The sequence below is a fragment of the Microcaecilia unicolor genome, chromosome 9 (assembly GCF_901765095.1).
Source record: "Microcaecilia unicolor chromosome 9, aMicUni1.1, whole genome shotgun sequence".
In the NCBI taxonomy this organism is placed as follows: Eukaryota; Metazoa; Chordata; class Amphibia; order Gymnophiona; family Siphonopidae; genus Microcaecilia; species Microcaecilia unicolor.
The window spans coordinates 72,172,311-72,195,918 of NC_044039.1; the positions used below are offsets into that span (position 1 = coordinate 72,172,311).

Genomic DNA, 23,608 nt, shown 5'->3' on the forward strand with positions numbered 1-23,608 from the left:
ATTGAGATGTTTCCCATTTTGTATTTAGTTATAAAACTGATTAAAGACGAGCATGATATAGATTCTTACTAAAATAGGGTAAAGGAGTCCAGACACTGGACTACTCTGCAGACATTATACCAGTCTGAGGCATAATCCAGAATAAAAAAGCACATTGATGTCACTGAATGTGAGGACTATATGCTCTGAAAAATTACAATCAAGAGCAATATGTTTCTCAAATTATTTTCTAATATATAAACTTAATTTCAGTGTAATATCATTTCCCTCTTAACACTATAAACTGACCAGTACTTGTGCTTGAAAACAATCACTGCAGGTTCCTTTCTCATAGAATCTAGCTTCTGTACACCACAAGTTTGATTAAAATGCAGCATCTTCATCATGCCCAACAGAGCCTGGAAATTGTTTAGCATCATCCAAATAGTATCCAAGCCAGAATATATATATATATATATATATATATATATATGTGTGTGTGTGTATATATATATATATATGTGTGTGTGTGTGTGTGTGTATATTTATATAATAATTTAAATAATTAAAGACCATATTTTATCTCCAAGCAAAATAGCCTCTGCAGACATGGACCTCAGCTAATGAAAACTGAAACTAAAAGCCACTGCTTTTACAACGACTGACTTTAAGTACATAAGTAATGCCATACCAAGGGTCCATCGAGCCCAGCATCCTGTCCACGACAGCGGCCAATCCAGGCCAAGGGCACCTGGCAAGCTTCCCAAACGTACAAACATTCTATACATGTTATTCCTGGAATTGTGGATTTTTCCCAAGTCCATTTAGTAGCGGTTTATGGACTTGTCCTTTAGGAAACAGTCCAACCCCTTTTTAGACTCTGCTAAGCTAACCGCCTTCACCACTTTCTCCGGCAACGAATTCCAGAGTTTAATTATACGTTGGGTGAAGAAACATTTTCTCCGATTTGTTTTAAATTTACTACACTGTAGTTTCATCGCATGCCCCCTAGTCCTAGTATTTTTGGAAAGCGTGAACAGACGCTTTCCACTCCACTCCACTCCACTCATTATTTTATATACCTCTATCATGTCTCCCCTCAGTCGTCTCTTCTCCAAGCTGAATAGCCCTAGCCTCCTTAATCTTTCTTCATAGGGAAGTCGTCCCATCCCCGCTATCATTTTAGTCGCCCTTCTCTGCACCTTTTCCAATTCTACTATATCTTTCTTGAGATGCGGCGACCAGAATTGAACACAATACTCAAGGTGCGGTCGTACCATGGAGCGATACAATGGCATAATAACATCCTCACACCTGTTTCCATACCTTTCCTAATAATACCCAACATTCTATTCGCTTTCCTAGCCGCAGCAGCACACTGAGCAGAAGGTTTCAGTGTATTATCGACGACGACACCCAGATCCCTTTCTTGGTCCGTAACTCCTAACGTGAAACCTTGCATGACGTAGCTATAATTCGGGTTCTTTTTTCCCACATGCATCACCTTGCACTTGCTCACATTAAACGTCATCTGCCATTTAGCTGCCCAGTCTCCCAGTCTCGTAAGGTCCTCTTGTAATTTTTTGCAATCCTGTTGCAATTTAACAACTTTGAATAACTTTGTGTCATCAGCAAATTTAATTACCTCGCTAGTTACTCCCATCTCTAAATCATTTATAAATATATTAAAAAGCAGCGGTCCTAGCACAGACCCCTGAGGAACCCCACTAACTACCCTTTTCCATTGCGAATACTGCCCATTTAACCCCACTCTCTCCTATCCTTCAACCAGTTTTTAATCCACAATAGGACATTTCCTCCTATCCCATGACCCTCCAATTTCCTCTGTAGCCTTTCATGAGGTACCTTGTCAAACGCCTTTTGGAAATCCAGATACACAATATCAACCGGTTCCCCTTTGTCCACATGTTTGTTTACTCCTTCAAAGAATTGAAGTAAATTGGTCAGGCAAGATTTCCCCACACAAAAGCCGTGCTGACTCGGTCTCAGTAATCCATGTCCTCGGATGTGCTCTGTAATTTTGTTTTTAATAATAGCCTCTACCATTTTCCCCGGCACCGATGTCAGACTCACCGGTCTATAATTTCCCGGATCTCCCTGGAGCCTTTTTAAAAAATCGGTGTTACATTGGCCACCCTCCAATCTTCCGGTACCACGCTCGATTTTAAGGATAAGTTGCATATCACTAGCAGTAGCTCCGCAAGCTCATTTTTCAGTTCTATCAGTACTCTAGGATGAATACCATCCGGTCCAGGAGATTTGCTACTCTTCAGTTTGCTGAACTGCCCCATTACGTCCTCCAGGTTTACTGTGAAGTCAGTAAGTTTCTCCGACTCGTCCGCTTGAAATACCATTTCCGACACCGGTATCCCACCCAAATCTTCCTCGGTGAAGACCAAAGCAAAGAATTCATTCAGTCTCTCCGCTACGTCTTTGTCTTCCTTGATCACCCCTTTTACCCCTCGGTCTTCCAGTGGCCCAACCGATTCTTTTGCCGGCTTCCTGCTTTTAATATACCGAAAAAATTTTTTACTGTTTTTTTTGCCTCTAATGCTATTTTTTTTCGTAATCCCTCTTGGCCTTCTTTTTCTGCGCCTTGCATTTGCATTGACACACCTTGTGCTGCTTCTTGTTATTTTCAGATGGTTCCTTCTTCCATTTTCTGAAAGCGTTTCTTTTAGCCCTAATAGCTTCCTTCACCTCACTTTTCAACCAGGCCGGCTGTCTTTTGGACTTCCGTCTTTCTTTTCTAATTCGCGGAATATGTATGGCCTGGGCCTCCAGGATGGTATGTTTGAACAGCGTCCATGCCTGTTGTACAGTTTTTACTCTCTCAGTTGCCCCCTTAAGTTTTTTTTTTTACCGTTCTTCTCATTTTATCAAAGTCTCCTTTTTTAAAGTTAAATGCCAACGTATTTGACTTTCTGTGTACAGTTACTTCAAGGTCGATATCAAAACTGATCATATTATGATCACTGTTATCAAGCGGCCCCAGTACCATAACGTCCCTCACCAGATCATGCGCTCCACTAAGGACCAAGTCTAGAATTTTTCCTTCTCTCGTCGGCTCCTGCACCAGCTGCTCCATAAAGCTGTCCTTGATTTCATCAAGGAATTGTACCTCTGTAGCGTGTCCCGATGTTACATTTACCCAGTCTATATTTGGATAGTTGAAGTCACCCATTATTATCACATTGCCCATTTTGTTCGCGTCTCTGATTTCTTTTATCATTTCTGCGTCTACCTGCTCATCCTGGCGAGGCAGACGGTAGTACACTCCTATCACCGTTTTTTTCCCTTTTATACATGGAATTTCAACCCACAATGATTCAAAGGTGTGACTTGTGTCCTGCTGCATTTGTAATCTATCTGAGTCAAGTCTCTCGTTAATATACAATGCTACCCCTCCACCAGTTCGGTCCACCCTATCACTACGATATACTTTGTACCCCGGTATGACAGTGTCCCACTGGTTATCCTCCTTCCACCAGGTCTCAGTAATGCCTATTATATCCAATTTTTCATTTAGTGCAGTATATTCCATCTCTCCCATCTTTGTATCACATTTGGACTGGAGTGACAGCTGATGTCATATCTCCACAAAGAGACTAATTCCTAAAGAGTTTATAATCCCAAATTAATTCCTATTAAACTTTTTGTTATCAAAAGCATTTATTTGGAGCACAATAGGGCTCATTTTCAAAGCACTTAGACTTACAAAGTTCCATAGGTTACTATGGAACTTTGTAAGTCTGAGTGCTTTGAAAATACACCTCTTTATGTACCATATAAACTACTATGCAAGATCATAACTGCATTACTTTCAAGCACATTAAACACACTCAAACACACAAAAAAAGCAGAGTTGGTCCCATCCCCCAGACTACCTTACAATCTCTTGTGTTCTAGTGCTGTAGTCGGGGCATTTTGCAAGCCTATGTATTATTTTTTATTTTCATTTTGGAAGCAGAAATGGGAGGTTAAAGAGAATAACTCCCTTAATCTGTCATGTAAAGCTCTGATGAAGGGCCAGGAATAGGACCACATGCATGTAATCTATACATGCAAATGCTGTTTACATGTGGAGATTCTTCTAAAATAACCCCCCTTAATCTCATAACTGAGGTTTTTGTTTCTTTTGTAGGTAAGTGTTGCTGCCAAGATGGCTCAGAAAATGTCATTTGGATTTTATAAGTATAACAACATGGAGTTTGTGCGGATGAAGGGTCCCCAGGGCAAAGGCCATGCAGAGATGGCAGTCAGTCGTGTTTCAACAGGTGACACATCTCCCTATGGAACTGAGGAAGATTCTAACCCAGGATCACCATTGCACGAAAGGGTAAGTACTAGGCCATGAGCATCAGCTTTGGAGAACACTGGTCTCCCATGCTTTCTTTCACTGCAGCATTAAAGGCAAGTTCAGAGGGCAGTGAGGTGCAAGTAGAAGGAGAGTGAGAGAAGAGAGAACTTGTGGGGAAGGGGGTTGCATGACTGCAGGGAGGGACAAGCAGAGGTGCCAGAAGAAAGGGGGTGGGTGTTTGAAAAGGAAAGATACTGAAAATGGGGGATGGAAGAAACAAAGAAAGGAGATGGTGTCCATGGAGTGGGAGGGGAGGGAAAAGAATGGTGCCCATGGAGGGGAGGGGAAGGGAAGGGAATAGAGAAGGGAAGAAATGATCATGGAGGGGAAGGTAGATGGGAGGAGATGGTGCCCATGGAGGGGAAGGAAATGGAGATGGGAGGAGAAGATGGTGCCCATGGAGAGGAGGGGAAGGGGAGGGAAGGGAGATGGGAGGAGGAGATGGTGCTCTTCGAGAGGAGGGAAAGTGGAGAGAAGGGATAGAAACTAGATATATTTGAGAAGAAGAAAGAAAAAAAATAAGTAGTAAATAGACAGGAGGCCCTGGAAAAAGAGTTCATAGCACAGAATATGCTGGGAAAACAGGGAAGCAGAACGAGATGAGACAGGGAATGAGATGATTAGAATAATAAAATCCCCAGACAACAAAGATGATAACAATTATTTTATTTTTAAATTAGTAATTGAAATATGTCAATTTGGAGAATTTACATTTGCTGTCTATATTTTACACTGTACAAGAGGGAGCACTTTATGCAATTACAGTAATCATATGATTACAATTTTTAATTGATGTACAGCTCTAGTTCTCTTTCTCAAAGTTTTCTATTTATCCTTTCTTACTGCTGTGAGTATACTTTGGTCACTTAATGTAAATAAATAGTGCAGTATTTCCCCTTCCAGGTTACCTCCTTTAGTACTCCACCCACACCAGAACGCAACAATCGGCCATCGTTTTTCTCTCCATCTCTCAAGAGGAAGGTGCCCCGGAACAGAATAGCTGAAATGAAGAAGTCTCATTCAGCAAATGACAGTGAGGAGTTCTTCAGAGACAACGATGATGGTGGAGGTGAGGATACAGGTGGTCTTCTATAAAAATAAATAAATAAATAAACACCCAACCCCTCTGGGCAGACTTGGAGGTCTGTTGGTTCATGGTATGTCTGGCTGATCAGAGACCAGAATCTTATTCCAGCCTTAGGCTTCTGTCACTCCTGTATGCCTTGCACAGATCTTCCGGTATATGGGGGAAACACACTGCATCTGCAGCAATATATGTTGGTAGACCAACAATTTACATTGGAAAGCGACGTCCTAGCTACTGGAGACAAACAAAGCAGATCAGTCAGTAGTACAATTAAAACTTTATTGTAAGATAAGTGCCCTACACAGACTGTGTTTCACCCACAAGGGCTGCATCAGGGGCTCTAGAATAAAGTCTTCAAGATGATTTTACTTCCGCCAAGTGTGGTAAACAAAGTGAAAACTGAAGCATAACAGCAGGACAAAGAAACTAGCAGATAAACTTCCAGATAGACTTCCTCAAGGACAGAGTCTACAAACACGCTCCAGAGAGTAACAGCATATGGTGAGTGTGACCATATACTGTTACTCTCTGGAGCACGTTTGTAGAGGAAGTCTATCTGCTGCTGTTCTGCTTCAGTTTTCACTTTGTTCACCACACTTGGCAGCAATAAAGTTATCCAAGTTGTATGAAGCCTTCATTCTAGAGCCCCTGACGCAGCTCTTGTGGGTGAAACACAGTACATAAGTACATAAGTACATAAGTAGTGCCATACTGGGAAAGACCAAAGGTCCATCTAGCCCAGCATCCTGTCACCGACAGTGGCCAATCCAGGTCAAGGGCACCTGGCACGCTCCCCAAACGTAAAAACATTCCAGACAAGTTATACCTAAAAATGCGGAATTTTTCCAAGTCCATTTAATAGCGGTCTATGGACTTGTCCTTTAGGAATCTATCTAACCCCCTTTTAAACTCCGTCAAGCTAACCGCCCGTACCACGTTCTCCGGCAACGAATTCCAGAGTCTAATTACACGTTGGGTGAAGAAAAATGTTCTCCGATTCGTTTTAAATTTACCACACTGTAGCTTCAACTCATGCCCTCTAGTCCTAGTATTTTTGGATAGCGTGAACAGTCGCTTCACATCCACCCGATCCATTCCACTCATTATTTTATACACTTCTATCATATCTCCCCTCAGCCGTCTCTTCTCCAAGCTGAAAAGCCCTAGCCTTCTCAGCCTCTCTTCATAGGAAGTCTGTGTCGGGCACTTACCTTACAATAAAGTTTTAATTGTACTACTGACTGATCTGCTTTGTCTCCACGTTGGATCTTGCGGATTGTCTGCCTTGCTGCTTTTCGGACCATCCTAGCTATTGGAGGTCATACATGTGATGTCTCTATATCTTTGAATCTGTCACAGCAATTAATTAAGAGGGTGAAGGATTTGAGATAGTGATTGTAAATAGAAAATACTGAATGCAATGTTTCACTCTTTGTATCCTTACATGTTGCTGGTATCTTGAACCTAGCAATTATTTCTAAGAAATCCAAGGCACATCAGTACCATAAAAGACCTCAGACCTTTACAAAACAAAGCCTTCCAGCAGAGTAGTCGGCATTCTACTAGATGTTCTTGGTTAAATTTTATGGAAGGGGCACAGAAGTTCTGAGATTCTCCATCCAGAGCAATTGGAGGAGTCTGTTCACTTTTTGAACCAAGTAGAGGAGTATGGGTTCTGAGGTTCTCCCTCCAGAGCAATTGGAGGAGTCTGTTCACTTTTTGAACCAAGGAGAGGAGTGTGGAAAGCAGATGTGGATCAGGAATGTCCTGTCAGTGAGTCACAGTGAGTACACTGGATATTTCATTGTTCCAGGAGGGCTCACAATCTAAGTTTGTACCTGAGGCAATGGAGGGTTAAGTGACTTGTCCAAGATCACAAGGAGCAGCAGTAGGATTTGAACCTGCCATCTCTAGATGTCCAGACTGGTGCTCTAACCACTAAGCCACTCCTCCACTCATCAAAAGAGTTCTTTAAAGATGGTCAACTTATTTACAGCAGTCCTTCTCTCCCGTACAGAAAATTTACTTTAAAGGTTACAGTTGTTACTTTCACCACTCCACTTATGCGAAATCCGGGTCACTGCGTAGTTATGGGAAATGAACAGTTGCTCTTTACAAATGCTGTTTCTTGAAGCAGATGTTAAAAGCTTATCAGTTTTAATCAAAATGGTACACACTTAAAGACTCTGGCAGGCAGACACTGTGGCTCTGCTGGTGGATATTGAGATGTTAATCCCTCTTCCTTTAAAAATTACACCTGCCTCAGAGTGAACAGAGCAGGGAACCTGGATGATTTAGGCAGATAAACTCCTGTGAAAATCTCCTTTTCATTCTCTGAGGTCAAATGGAGGGCTTCCAGGGTCCCCAACCTAAAAGCTAAAACAAGCCAGGAACCTTCTGTAGGATCTGATACTCGTCTCTGGAAATGCTGCTACCAGAAGGTCTGGGTTTTCAGCAGATGCAGGAAACAAAGGTTTACCAAAAGAGCAACCTAGGATCTCCAGGATTGCTTAAAAAAAAAAAAAAAAAAGCTTCATGCAATGGAGAGGGAAAGAAGCACAAAGGGCTCTCAAGAATGGAACAAGTACTGTTTTATTGAAGACCCGACTTGGGCCATATTTCAGCGTAACCTTACACCTGTACTTGAGCGTGCTGTTCACCGCCGCTGCCTTGATTTTCTCTCCTCACATGCTATTCTTCACCCACTACAATCTGGTTTTCGCCCTCTCCACTCAACCGAAACTGCACTTACTAAAGTCTCCAATGACCTATTACTGACTAAATCCAGAGGTCAATATTCCATCCTCATCCTTCTTGATCTTTCCGCTGCTTTTGACACTGTCGATCACAGCATACTTCTCGATACCCTGTCCTCACTTGGATTCCTGGGCTCTGTCCTTTCCTGGTTCTCTTCCTACCTCTCCGCACCTTTAGTGTTCACTGTGGTGGATCCTCTTCTACTTCTATCCCTCTGCCTGTCGGTGTACCTCAGGGTTCTGTTCTTGGTCCCCTCCTCTTTTCTATCTACACTTCTTCCCTTGGTTCATTAATCTCATCCCATGGCTTTTCCTACCATCTCTATGCTGATGACTCCCAAATCTACCTTTCTACCCCTGATAGCTCACCTTGCATCCAAACCAAAGTTTCAGCGTGCTTGTCTGACATTGCTGTCTGGATGTCTCAACGCCACCTGAAATTAAATATGACCAAAACCGAACTTCTCATTTCCCCCCCCCCCAAACCCACCTCCCCGCTCCCCCCGTTTTCTATTTCTGTTGATGGCTCTCTCATTCTCCCTGTCTCCTCAGCTCGAAACCTTGGGGTTATCTTTGACTCTTCTCTCTCCTTCTCTGCTCATATCCAGCAGACCGCCAAGACCTGTCGTTTCTTTCTTTACAACATCCATAAAATCCGCCCCTTTCTTTCTGAGCACTCTACCAAAACCCTCATCCACACCCTTGTCACCTCTCGTTTGGACTACTGCAATCTGCTTCTTGCTGGCCTCCCACTTAGTCACCTCTCCCCTCTCCAGTTGGTTCAAAACTCTGCTGCCCGTCTCGTCTTCCGCCAGGGTCGCTTTACTCATACTACCCCTCTCCTCAAGTCGCTTCACTGGCTCCCTATCCGTTTTTGCATCCTGTTCAGACTTCTTCTACTAACCTATAAATGTACTCACTCTGCTGCTCCCCAGTATCTCTCCACACTCGTCCTTCCCTACACCCCTTCCCGTGCACTCCGTCCCCTGGATAAATCCTTCTTATCTGTTCCCTTCTCCGCTACTGCCAACTCCAGACTTCGCTCCTTCCGTCTTGCTGCGCCCTATGCCTGGAATAGACTTCCTGAGCCCCTATGTCTTGCCCCATCCTTGACCATCTTTAAATCTAGATTGAAAGCCCACCTCTTTAACATTGCTTTTGACTTGTAACCACTTGTATCCACTCGCCTCCACCTACCCTCCTCTCCTCTTTCCTCTCGCTTCCACCTACCCTCCTCTCCTCTTTCCTCTACACATTAATTGATTTGTTTGCTTTATTTTTTGTCTACTAGATTGTAAGCTCTTTGAGCAGGGACTGTCTTTCTTCTATGTTTGTGCAGCGCTGCGTACGCTTTGTAGCGCTATAGAAATGCTAAATAGTAGTAGTAGCCTCGGGGTCAGTTCTTACTGAAAACAGAAACTGTTCCTGGTGCGGAACTGAAAGATAAATGCATTAGATATCTGGGCCACTCCTTAACAGAGTGGGATGTTTGGGCTGCCATTGGTGGTATTCTTTGCTTGATTTCAGGAGTCTGGCTTCAGGAATGCCAGTTTTGTGTCCTCCACAGGGCCTACCTTATGCAACTTCAACTCTTTAAAATGGGGAGAGGGCACTGATCTCTAGGTATTAAATATGACGCATCTGAGGGTACCTTTTAAAATTTCTTTTGGGTGCATGAGCAAATTCAGGCTTTGTGGTCCTCTGTGGTGTGCTTTTTTAATCTATTTTTTGATGGCAGTGGAGCTGTTGGTTTTGGATCAACCAGGAGCCTTTCAGGGCATTTATTTTTTTTATTATTTTTATTTATAACAATTTTACAAATAAAATCAAGTATTAAACTTGTTTGAAAAGTGGTATATTCCATTTCATATACAAAAAGAAAAGAGAAAAAACCATATTTTAAATTGAAATCCCCACTCAAGTCCACAAAATGGGATTCAAGATGAAAAGAAAAAGTGGAATTATTTTAACAGAAATACATTTCTAAAGATATTTACTTGAGAAATTCACAGGCTACATATTCGGTGTTACATTTATTCATATCAAGGGGGAGATGACATTTTCAGGTTCCCTTGTTTGTCTGGACACTAAAAAAGCTGTTAGTTGAGACGGTTCAAAGAATACATATTTAAGGGATTGGTATTTTACCACACATTTACAAGGAAATCTAAGAAAGAAAATTGCTCCCAGCTGTAAAACTGCTGGTTTCATCAATAGAAATTGTTTTCGCTTTTTTTGTGTCTCGCGAGAGACATCTGGAAATATCTGGACTTTTTGGCCTAAGAACACTTTATCCTTATTTCTAAAGTACAATTTCATTAGCCATGCCTTATCTGGTGGTAATGCTACAGTCACTATCAACGTTGTTGGGATGACTGGGTCATTTTCTGAGGATTCAAGTATAGCAGAAATATTGAGATCTTGTTTCTGATTTTCTTGATTTAGTATTGGCAGGTAATATATCCTAGAAAAAGGTGGAATCAGCTCTCCTTTTACTTCAAGTATTTCCATTAAATACTTCTTTAGCATTTCCATTGGAGATTTAGATAATTGTCTTGGGAAATTTAACAAACGAAGATTATTACTTCTAACTGAATTTTCCAATAATTCAGTTTTTTTCCGCAAGAAAGTCAAATCTTTAATCATAGTCTCTTGTTGAATTTGAAGTTTTTTAATCTCCAAAGTCTTATCATCATGCAATTTCTCTAGTTTTTCAAATTTAGTATCCAAAATATTTGTTTTTTGCTCAAGGGCCAGAAAATCCTGATTCAATTTATTTACTTGCGGAACAAGAAACTTTCCTAAGGTAATTATTAAAGTCCACAACGAATCCAGCGTTACTTCTGCTGGTTTTTTAAAGTCAAAAGTAAATTGTGTGGGTATTACCTCTTTATCATGAGTTTGTTCCAAACTAGCAGCTTCTTCCACATTCAGTGGAGTAGATGTTTGTGTCCAGGATCTCAAATCAGCTCCAGCCGGATCTATTTCCTCCCAGCCCTGTAAACTCGTACCACTTCGGGAAAGCAAGTCCAGAGACGCCTCGGTTGGTGTGCTGTACCCCGCAGGTTGCGGGGGCGGTTCCCTTGAGTCGGGGCTGAGCGTCAGCTCGAGCCCAGGAGAAGCTTCCGGGCCTCCACTCGCACCGGCGCTACTCAGCGGGCTACCTTCCGACATCTGAATCGCCGAAATAGTTGGAATAGTTGCTGCCTGAAGTAATGTTCGGATGTCTTGAGAGGTAAGAACTTGCCGTTGCGGGGCTTTGGAGGCAGGACGGCCTCGTCTTTTCGGCATGTTTAATCAGATAAATTTTCCTTTCAGGGAGCGAGAGTGCAGCCTGCTAGCGTCTCAAGAACGCGGCCATCTTGAATCCACGTCTCACTTTTTCCGCCTTTCAGGGCATTTATAAAGAACGTGCCCTATTACATTGTGAGCTTTGGTGGCATGGAAGTGTGTCTTGCAATATTGGACCACCACATTTCCCATCCTATTGGCATTGGAGGAACCAAGTTTATTTGCTTATCACATGGGAGGCAAGGGAAGCGAAGGGTTCCTTTAAGCGTAAAGTTCATTTAATCATAGTGTGGGAGGCTTACTATGATATATTGTCACCTGCGGGACAGGGTCTGTTATTTAACAATTTGTGATTCCCCTTCACCTTTTTTGTTTTTTGTTTTGTTCTCCAGTACCACAGGTTGTGGCTATTAGTGGGGTGGGAAAGTGTGTGTGTGTGTGTGGGGGGGGGGGGGGGGGGGGGGGGGGGGGAGGAAGATTTGTAAGCCTAGTGTTGGCATCTGGGAGTCATCAGAGTCCAGACTCTCTGATTCTCTTGTACTGTTCATATAGGGCTTTTGAATTTGGGGGTGTTTGTTTCTGCTTGGAATTGATGATTGGAGTGTATGGTAACAGTACTATTATTGGTGGTTGTAGTTTGTTCCTGTGGCGTTTTGGATTATCTGTGAGGGAGGATGGGTGGGGGTGATAAGGAGGGTGTGGGCTGCTTGTTTCCATTGATTCTTGCCTGTCTATATGGTTGTTAGCTTTCTTTAATTTATACATTTTATGCTCTTGCTGTGTTGTCTGTTGAAACATAAAGTATTATGGTCCGATGCTTACTTGTTTCATTTATTTATCTATTTCTATATTTATATACTGTGCTATCTTACAAATTCTAGGTGGAGTTCAAGATTACATACACAATAATTAAAATCATCATAAACAATACAACAGACTCAACATAAAATAAAACAAACTCCATAATACTATATTATCATCAGTAATCTATGTTCCTACAGGTCAGGCAATAATTTCACTCCAGATAATCACATCAAAACCTTCAAGAATAACTATTCATGTGTATCAAAATAAGATTTTTCAACTAACTTTAAACTCTTTCAATCATTCAGTAAGCGGATTTCATCAGGGAGTGTATAACACAGCTTAGGACTTCTTATATAAAAGATACAATTTATATACTTCTCAAGAAAAAAACAGACAAAATGAAGGTACATGTAATGTGTTAGCTCCTGCAGATCGCAGTGACCTCGAGGATTGGTGAAGGTGTAAAGGGCTCTGTACTAGGACTCATTGTGTTTAATATTTTCCTTTCACCACTTGGCCTCTTCCTTCAATCTTTAAATGTTACCTTTTTTATGTAACTCCTCTTCCCACTTGAATCCAGAGAGCTGATTGCAATTGCAGACATTTCCTACAAATTAATGCTGACTGGTTTTCATCCCATCGTCTAAAACTAAATCCTTCTAAAACTCTGGCTGTACTCTTTTCCTTGTTTGGCTCCTTTGATCTCAATCCTGCCGCTTCATCTTTCACCAGTGGTGTGCTGGTAAATTTTTAACAACAGGCTCTCTCCCCGGTCCACCTCGGCGCCCCCCGTCCACCACTGTGCCCCCCCCCCGTCCACCTCTGCGCCCCCTCATCCACCTCTGCGCCCCCCCCTAAAAAAAAATTTGCAGAGCTGGCTATAGCCGGGGGGGGGGGGGGGGGGCAATGCATTACTCTCTCCAGGAAAAAATAAATAAATGATCCCAGGTTCCAATCTAATTCATGTTTAATGTGGGATAAAATGCCATAAATAAGTAAAATATAAACTTTTAATGTTGAGCACCTGATTCTCAAAGTGAACATATTCCAAACACTATAATGAAAATGAAATGATTTTTTTTCTACCTTTGTTGTCTGGTGACTGTTTTTCTGATCATGCTGGCCCAGTATCTGAGTCTGCTGCTATCTGTCCTCTTAACTCCGTTTCCAGGGCTTCCTTTCCATTTATTTCTTTCCTTTCCTCCTTTCTTCTTCATTTCTGGTCCTCAGCTTCTGCCTATTTTCTTCATCCATGTGCAGTTTTTCTCCTCTCTTCCTTTTCCCTCATCTCATCTCCTTCCTCACTCTTCTCTCCCCTCCATCCATGTCTAGCATTTCTTCTCTCTCCTCGCCTCTCCCCTGCCCTGCATGCACCCATGTCCAGCAGTGACCCTCCTCTCCCCTGCCCTGCATGCATCCATGTCCAGCAGTGACCCTCCTCTCCCCTGCCCTGCATGCACCCATACCCAGCGACCCTCCTCTGCCCTGCCCTGCATGCACCCAGATGTCCAGCAGTGACCCTTCTCTCCCCTGCCCTGCATACACCCATGTCCAGCAGTGACCCTCCTTTCCCCTGCCCTGTATGCACCCATGTCCAGCAGTGACCCTCCTCTCCCCTGCCCTGCATGCACCCATACCCAGCGACCCCCTCCATCCACCCATGCCCAGCAGCGACTCCCTTTTCCCCCCTGCCATCCCCTCCCGAGTTGTTTGGCGAATTCTTCTCCTCCCTCCCTTCCTCCCTCCCGATCTGGTCCCTCACCACCCGCTTGTTCTTTGAATTCTTCGGGGCAGGCAGTCTTGCCTGCCCGCTTCCAGCGCTGACTGTCCCCCGCTACCGATTCGTGCTTCAAAATGGCCACCGAGACTTCAGCAGAAGTCTCGGCGGCCATTTTTAAAGCGCGAACCGGCAGGGGAGGACAGTCAGCGCTGGAAGCGGGCAGGCAAGACTGCCTGCCCCGAAGAATCAAAAAACAAGCAGGCGGTGAGGCGGATCCGGAGGGAGGGAGGAGGGAGGGAGGAGAGCCAGAGCCAGCTCGCAATTTTCAACAACTGGCTCGCAAGCCGGAAGAAAATTTAACAACCAGCTCTTGCGAGCCGGTGCGAGCCGGCTCCAGCACACCATTGGATATATCCATCCCTATTAACGATGAGGTTAATAGTAATGGGCTATTTATTGATAATTGTCTCATGTTTTAAAAATCATATCTCCGCCATTGTTAGGAAATCCTTCTTTATTCTTTGACAAATACACCTTGCAAAACCTTTCTCTGATAAATCCTTATTGTGTCTGCTCATTCACTGTCCTGTAATCTCCCACCTCAACTATTGCAATTCTATTCTTCACAGTCTACCACAGTATCAACTACACTGTTTACAACTTATCCAAAACATCTGTCAAATTAATATATGGTGCAAGGAAATTTGATATTGTAATTTCCCTTCTCTTGCTGGACATTGGCTTCCAATACAGTACTGGATTGTTTTTAAGATTATTAAATTAACTTTCCGAGTTATTTGTCCGGTCTTCCCCTCCTCTTATTCAAACATCTTATCACTTATTCCCCTACATAGGGTTACTATGGCACCCTGATATAATATGTATTATACTATACAATCAGGGACTCGAATATGCTACCGGAGCCTTCGTTTTATAAATTACAAATTTGCTCCAGACTGTTGAAAATACAAAACTCTTTATTAAACACATGCGCTTCAAAACCTGCTCATGTGCATTTTAAAACCTGTAAACACACACACATAACTCTCTTCTGTCTCACATACCCATTCACTCCTGTATCATGTCTGCTTAGTGACTCTATAAGCATTTACAGTTATATACAACTTGCTGTTTTAAATGTTATTGCACTGCACATTATATTTCACATTTTACATTTTACTTTCCTCAAATAAATATCACAGTATTACACAGAATTTAATTCTGTGTAATACTGTGATATTTATTTGAGGAAAGTAAAATGTAAAATGTGAAATATAATGTGCAGTGCAATAACATTTAAAACAGCAAGTTGTATATAACTGTAAATGCTTATAGAGTCACTAAGCAGACATGATACAGGAGTGAATGGGTATGTGAGACAGAAGAGAGTTATGTGTGTGTGTTTACAGGTTTTAAAATGCACATGAGCAGGTTTTGAAGCGCATGTGTTTAATAAAGAGTTTTGTATTTTCAACAGTCTGGAGCAACCCTGATATAATAGCCCGGACAAAATAGCCTTGTAACAAAATAGACCTTGACAAATCAGCCCCTAACAAAATAGCCCTTGACAAAATGATCCCTCCCACAAAATAGCCTCTGAGACAAAATAGCCCTTTCACAAAAATAAAAAGTGTACCATTAGCGTGAGGAGCCCCTTACTGAAGCATTTCTTTAACAATAATTGTTCTGTTGTAAAATACTGATTTTAAATTGCTCTGAAAGCTGTTTTAAGCAGTTTTATTTGTGATGTGTATTAATGAAAAGTATGTAAAGCGCATGAATGGTTTTGTGATTATGAATGTGTTTTAAATATATAATAAAAATACATATATTTTGGTCTGCAAATTAAATGCCTTGAATGAATTTCTTCATAAAGGTGATTAATAAAGCCAAATCAATAAATACTGTCATGAAATGAAAATAAACCAAGGATCTGTTTTTCATCTTCAGCATATGCATAATATTGCATCTACTTTGGTGGATGTCTTCCAGAGGAGGGGAGTGGTCCTATGTATCTAGATAGCTTTTGCCTAAAATATATTTTTGTTGTATTAATTTTTTCATCTGAAGAACATATCTTATATAATAATTTTCACCTCCAACGTTCTGACTTGCTGCCTGGGACCGTGGCTTATTCTGAGTTGGTCAGGACGGCTCCGTAGATCAGGCTTACATCACCATAGCCATTATGATGTCAACTTCAGAACCCAGGGGGGAAAAAACATGCCTCACAGCTGATCCATGTCCAGAGGAGGGTCACTGGAGTGGGGGCAGGGGAGAGAGGAGGGTCGCTGGACATGGGTGGCTGGAGGGGGGGGCAGGGGAGAGAAGAGGGTAGCTAGACATGGGTGGCTGGAGGGGGGGCAGGGGAGAGAGGAGGGTCGCTGGACATGGGTGGCTGCCTGGGGGGCAGGGGGAGAGGAGGGTCGCTGGACACGGGTAGCTGCAGGGGAGCCGAGGAAAAACTTGCTAGCGCCCGTTTCATTTGTGTCAGAAACGGGCCTTTTTTTACTAGTTGGTTTATAAAAAGGAAGGAAAAACAAAAATCTTCTATGATCTCTTGTTTGGATGTCTTCAGATATGTCCTCCCAGAATTTTTTAATTTTTAGAAAAATACTCTTTTTTTTTTTTTTTTTTTTTTTAATGTACCTATGAGCAACACACCTACCCACATACCCCTGGATTCTATATAGAGCAGCTTATGTTGCACACACAAATCCAGTCATATTCTGGATTTACATGCACAACTTAGTTAACAAGCCAGTCAGCACTGATAATTGCCACATAACAAGCAATTATTGACACTAATTGGTATTAATTAGAATTTACACGCAGAACTGTCTAAGCGTATTCTATAACATGATATGTGTAAATTTTAATTTGCATAGTTGAAAAGGGGGATGGAATGGGCTGGTCATGGGTGTTTCTAAAATCTATGTGCATTGTTATAGAATACACCTGATCCACGTGTAATTTAGGCATCAGCGTTAACACCAAGTTTTACTTGGCTTAACTGCCCGTGACTAAATTTAGTTGTGCGGGATGGGCGTTCAGCATATTCTGTAAACCACACAGAAATTTAGGCTTATTCTATAGAATACACCTAGACGTGTTTCGTTTTGATGCCGGTTTTTTAGGTGTGATATATAGAATTTATTAGTCCTTCTGGACACATGAGGGTGCTAAAGAGAGAGAAAGGCATTGCTGGGGAGGAAGTGACGTCAGCTCCTGGAGATGGCTGCTTAGCTGAAGAGCTCTGTCAGCTCCGGAGCGAAATTAAGCAATTCCCCACTCAAACCAAAGCAATCTGTCTTCAGACAACGAAATCGCAAGTGTTATGGCAGCGAAGAAGAAGCTGGCCAAATTCAAATTCGCATCTGCAGCTCTGAAACCGAGCGGGAGTGCAGGAGCGCGAACGATGACACGAGGCTCCAAAATGGCAGCCGAGGAGTACGAATCTGATCCAGACCTCGAGGAGAACGGGGCAAGCGACACAGAAATTTGTAAGCAGGACTTTGTAAGGTGGTTTAAAGAGATTAAGACTGAGCTGGTAACGACTAGGCGCAGTATTCACACAGCAGTTGCGGAGTTGCGGGAAGAAATGAAAGAGATCGGCAACAGGCTGGCAGAGGCGGAGGAAAGGACAGAAGCGGTGTCAGCAGAGGTTTGGGAACTGCAGAAGTCCCTTACAATGGAACAGCAATCAAAGCTAGAGATGGAGATGTTGCTGGAAGACTTGGAGAACCGCTCACGGCGCTGCAATTTGAGGTTCAAGGGAGTTCCAGAGGAAGATCAATTTAAGGACGCAACCCAGACGGTTAAGGATATATGCGCCTTCTTATTGCAGCAGGATACTAGCTCTGGAGAAGTAGTAATGGAGGAGCCGGTGGAAATTGAGAGGGCACACAGGAGTCTGGGGCCCCAACGAGGTGGAATGCCGAGAGACATAATAGCCTGCTTCCACAAGTTTACTGTGAAGGAAGCGGTGTGGCGGAAAGCGAGAAAGATGGGAGAAATAGAATGGAAAGCTGGGAAAATCAAAAGTTTTCCAGGATTTGGCGAGGAAAACATTACAAAGGAGGAGAGACTTCAAAGAGGCTGGACTGAGGTATCGGTGGCTTCACCCATTTGGAATACAAATCACTGTAGGAAATAACACTCGCAGACTGCAAACGCATTTGGGGGCATGGAAACTACTGTGTGGCATGGGATGTACAGATCTACCGAGAGAGGCGGAGGATATGCCGCCGCAGAAGCAGCGCAGTCCAGCTAGAAAGGAACGGATCGGATGGCAGAAGGTTACCAGACAGAAGGATTGCCTATCACAAGCCGTGGACCGGATCTTGAGAATGAAGATGGTACCTGAAGAAAGTCAAGTACAGACTCTTGAGATAAGAATTTGGTCTGAAGACAGACAAGTTGGGTGAATTGAAGGATGTTAAATGGGTGTTGTATGAAGGGATGGAGTTGTAAGGGGGGGAGAAAATGTTGGGGAATACTGATGACTGAGTTATTGGTTAATAAGCGGGCCTCTGGGGAGGGCACACTTCCTGAAGGGCAAAACTGGCAGGAGGGGTTGAAGGCCAGTTGAGGGCAAGGCCCATGACTGGGAGGATGGGGGGAGGAGACCAGGGGAGGGGGGGAGGGGGGTTAAGGGTGGGGTCATGGAACATAAATGGTTTGAACAGCCCTAATAAGAGGAGCGTTATCTTTAGAGAGTTGCACAGAATGAATTGGGACATAGTTTTCCTACAAGAAACCCATATAAGGTCGTAAGATACACATTTAATACTTAACAAAGGTATGGGAGAAGGTTACACACTGGCGGACCCCAAGGGGAGCAAAACAGGGGGGTTGGCAATCTATGTGAAGGATCATTTGCAGTTTGTTAAAGAGGCCGTTTATAAAGAAGGGGCAGGGAGATGCATAGCCATTAAGGGGAGAACAAGTGCGGGCCCACTCACACTCATAAATATTTATGCACCCAATGTAGGTCAGGGGAGGTTTTACAATCATCTCAGGAAAGAATTAACGAATTTTGTGGAGGGTAGGATTCTCCTGGGGGGGGGGATTTTAATTACCCGGCAGAAGAGATTGACCATTCCAAAGGAAGGGGGGGGGGGGAGCCAATCGACGTATGTTACTTAAACTGATGAGGGAATTAGATCTAATCGATGTGTGGCGACTCCAGCACCCAGCCCAAAGAACATACACCCATTACTCTCATGCTCAGAGCTCCTATGCATGGATTGATATGATTTGGTGCAGTAGGGAGTTATGGGGAGCAATCAATCAGGCAGAGATTGAGAGCATTCATGCCTCAGATCATGCCCCAGTATGGATTATGCTGAAGGGGATGGGAAGACAGGGTAAGGGAAAGATGTGGCGCCTTAATGAGACTTTACTGGATCAAGTGGTAGACTGTCAGGAAATTCGAGCAGCCATTAAAGAATATTTAGAATTTAATGAAAATGGGGAGGTGGGGGTAGGAAACTTGTGGGATGCATTGAAGGTGGTGATCCGGGAACACCTTATTCGAAAAGGGGCTTTTAGGAAAAAGGAACGAGAACAACATGAACTACAGGTACGGAAAGAGCTGGCAAGACAGGAAGCTAGGCACCAGCAGGATGGAGGAGCTCAGTATTTACAAGAACTCCTTAAATGGAGAACGGAATTACAAGCTATACAGATGAGAAAGATGGAGTTTCATAGAAGCTTAATGCAACAGAAATTTTTTGAATTCAGTAACAGGGTGGGAAATATGCTGGCAAGAAAGCTTAGGGAGAGAAGGATAAAAAATACAATTGTAAAAATTAAGGGGGTCAACGATGTACTGCATTACCAGGATGAAGAAATTAGAGAACAATTCGTAAACTTCTATACCAAATTGTATTCTAAGGGAACAGGGATTCAGAAACATGATATCCATGAGTTTCTGCAGGAATTAGACCTACCAAAGATAACCGCTGTGCAGAGGGCTGAATTGGAAGCTCCAATTAACTTAGAGGAGGTGCTTTCAGTCATAAGAGGCTTGAAGAGCGGGAAGTCACCTGGATTAGACGGATATACTGCTAAATTCTATAAGCTCTTTCAGCAAGAACTAGGGCCCCTATTGGTAAGAGTAGGGAATGCATGTTTTGTCGAAGGCAATCCGCCACTGAGCATGCGGGAGGCAGGGATCTCAGTACTATTAAAACAAGGACGGGATCCCACGGTTTGTGGGTCATATAGGCCGATATCCCTGCTTAACGTTGATGTTAAGATCCTAGCTAAGGTAATTGCGGAGCGATTGAAGGTGTTACTCCCCTCTCTTATAAATGCAGATCAGTCAGGTTTCATAATGCATAGACAAGTGAGTGACAGCATTCGGCGAACTCTAAATATCATTTGGGCAGCACAGAAAAGGGGCGATTCCCTGGCACTACTCACAGTCGATGCTGAGAAAGCTTTCGAAAGAGTCGAATGGGAGTACTTATGGGAGGTAATGCTGGAGATGGGCCTAGGAAACCTGTTCGTGGGGTGGGTGAAAGGGCTATACACGACACCGGTGGCCCGGATCAAAGTTAATGGGGGCTGGTCAAATCAGTTTGCCATCCAAAGAGGAGCGAGGCAGGGTTGTCCCCTGTCCCCGTTATTATTTGCTATTTCTATAGAGCCACTCGCACAAAGAATTAGAATGTTAAGGGATGTTAAAGGGGTCCGAATGGGGGGGAGAGACCACAAAATGGCATTATTTGCTGATGACATACTATTCTACGTGGGCCACCCGCTCCTGACACTACCTATAATAATGAGGGAATTGAAATCTTTTGGAATATTGTCGGGCTTTAAGGTAAATTTAGATAAGTCAGAATTAATAGGAATTACGATATCAGACCCAGAGATGAAACAGTTGGGGAGTAATTTTGAATTCAGGGTGACAGCCACTAGCTTCAAATATTTAGGCATAAACATCTCGAGAGATCTCAATAGTTTATATATGTTGAATTATGTACCCCTCTTCAGAGAAATCAGAAAGGATTTATGTAGGTGGAAGCAGGGTTGGTTATCTTGGTGGGGAAGGATATCAGCCATAAAGATGAACATCTTACCTCGGTTGCTATTCCTGTTTCAGACACTGCCTATTCCAGTCCCCAAAGGGGAGATTTGTAAAATACAAACAGAATTGGGTGGATTTGTGTGGGGAGGGCAACAGGCCCGTTTATCTAGGAAGATCATGTGGCGGACTGTGGAACAGGGAGGAAGAGGCATGCCAAATATTCTTTGGTATTATTGGGCAGCTCAACTGCAGCAGATAGGAGTGTGGAGTAAAGTGGGCCTATCACCGATAACCAACCTAGAACAGATATTTGTACAGGGGGGAAATTTGGATGCGTTTCTGTGGGGATCTATTCCTGATGTACAATACAAGAAGATGTGCCTGAATCCTTTTGTATCACATCTGCTGAGTTTATGGGGAGCTCTTAAGAAAAGATTGAGGAGAACCCAGAATAGATCCACGTATGCCTGGATAACACAAGAACCAGGGTTTATGGGAGGGAAAGAAAACCGAGTGCTCCTCACTTGGTTTCAAAAGGGGTTGATTCGGTTTCAGGAACTCCTGGAAAATGGGGCGATCAAAAGTTTTGAGGTACTCAGGAGAGAATATGACCTACCTGAGACAGATATATTTGCATATCTTCAGGTGAAGGATTATATGTGGAGGGAAACAGGGATGAAGGATGACCCAACCATAACTGAAAAATTTGAAAATTTGTGGGGCGCCATAGACCTGCAGGGGAAAGGGATATCTAAACTTTATGATTATATTAGAGGAGGGGACTTTGTAAAATTACCGTACATGAAGGCATGGGAAAGGGATCTGGATACTGAACTGTCTGAAATAGAATGGCGGAGAATTTGCTTAGAGGCCAAGAAAGCATCCATATGTGTCCTCATTAAAGAGAATGCGTATAAGATACTAAGCAGATGGTACTACACGCCTGATAAATTAAAAGCAATGTTTACAGATGCCTCAGACACATGTTGGAGATGCGAGAATGGGAGGGGACCATACTTTCATATCTGGTGGGAGTGCCCGGTATTACAGGTATTCTGGGGGGAAGTAACTGGCTTACTAACTACAGTGGTGGGCAGCTTGGTTCCATGTGATCCTAAGTGGTGCTTATTGGGATGGGGCAATAGGAGGGGGAAAAATGGCAATGCAGAATAAAATGAATGGGAATGGCTGCGGCGAAAACCACTGTGGCCTTAAATTGGAAACAAACAAAGGGTCCTACGGGAAGGATTGGGTGGAGAGGCTTAGGATAATGGCGGCTATGGAAAAGATGACGGATAGATGTAGAGGGAGATATTGTCCCACTGCAGAAGAATGGATGCAACTAGAAGTACTCTTTACTGGAAACATAGAGAATAGGGCTGGTTAAGCTACAGTTTTAAAGGGCTGGAGGGGTAGTGGGGGAAGGTTAAGTAGGGGGGTAGGGGGTGGGGGTTGGTGGGGGAAATCACTTGTGGAATTTGTTTGAATTTTGTCTTTTTGAAAAGTTATGGGAGTCTTTGGCTCCAGATTGCTGTTATATTGATTGATGTTCAATAAAAATTTATAAATGGAGGAAGAAAGGAAAAAAAAAAAAAGAAAGGCATTGCTGATCTCCTCTCTGTTTCCCTGCTGGTTGAATCTGTCATAGGAATTTTGTTTATGCAGCACAACTTTAAGCATATGTCATGCGGATATTCACTCTTCTGATAAGTACGCTTGGGCTCAGACTCAGCCAAACACAAATTTGGAACTTCTTGAAAAAGATTGTCGGATAGAGATCCAAGATGGCGCCGATGAGGGAGGACGTGCGTTAGCTGAGCTCCCATTTCTGCACCAAAATACCTGAAGAAGCAGCGCACTCCCCAGAGAATGGGGAAGAGAAAAGGCAAAGCTGTGGTGTTACCTGCCTCGAACACGGCTGGGGTTCCCACCACTTCTCAGCCTATTTTGGAGAGATTCGGGGTCACAACATCGGGGATACCGGTGTTTGCTTTGGGGAACAGCAAGGCCTTATCACCGAATCTCAGTGGAGAGGGAGTGACTCTAACTCCCCCCGCTGGCACGACCCCTCCAAGACCCGGAAACAGTAATGCTTCGCTATGGAGATCGACAGTAGAAATGCCCGAAGTGGGTCAAGCTTTTCACGCGACCCGAGGTGGTCCTGGCGCAGCATCGACTCCGGATAATAAACCAACTAGGGGATTGGAGAGTGATCTCTTCTCCCCGAATATATCTGGAGCAGTTTCTGTGGAGAAATTGGACTTGGTGAAGCCTAAAAATGCCACAATGGACACACTTTGGGAAGTGCTACAGAGCGTGAACAACTCTCTTCTTCAGATGTCAAAAAGTTTTCAGGAACAAACATGTGAGTTAAAGAATTTATATCAACACTTAGCTAACAAAGTGGAAGTCCAAGAAGCAAAAACTGAGACTTTGACTACAGCTATGGCTTCTCTACGAAAATCAGTAAATTTGGTAATGAAGGATAATTATGTTTCTTGTAAAAAATTGGAATTTCTGGAGAACCAACTAAGGAAAAATAACTTCA

At 43.2% G+C, this 23,608-nt stretch overlaps 1 protein-coding gene across 2 annotated transcripts in view; it reads left to right on the top strand.

The window, feature by feature from the left end:
- Window positions 1-23,608, top strand: part of KIAA0930 (KIAA0930 ortholog) — a 434,726-nt gene that overhangs the window by 318,608 nt on the left and 92,510 nt on the right. For both annotated transcript variants that reach the window (XM_030213831.1, XM_030213830.1), the window contains 2 exons: window positions 4,145-4,339; window positions 5,264-5,429. In XM_030213831.1, the coding sequence (XP_030069691.1) occupies window positions 4,145-4,339; window positions 5,264-5,429 (361 nt within the window). The remainder of the gene's footprint in view (window positions 1-4,144; window positions 4,340-5,263; window positions 5,430-23,608) is intronic.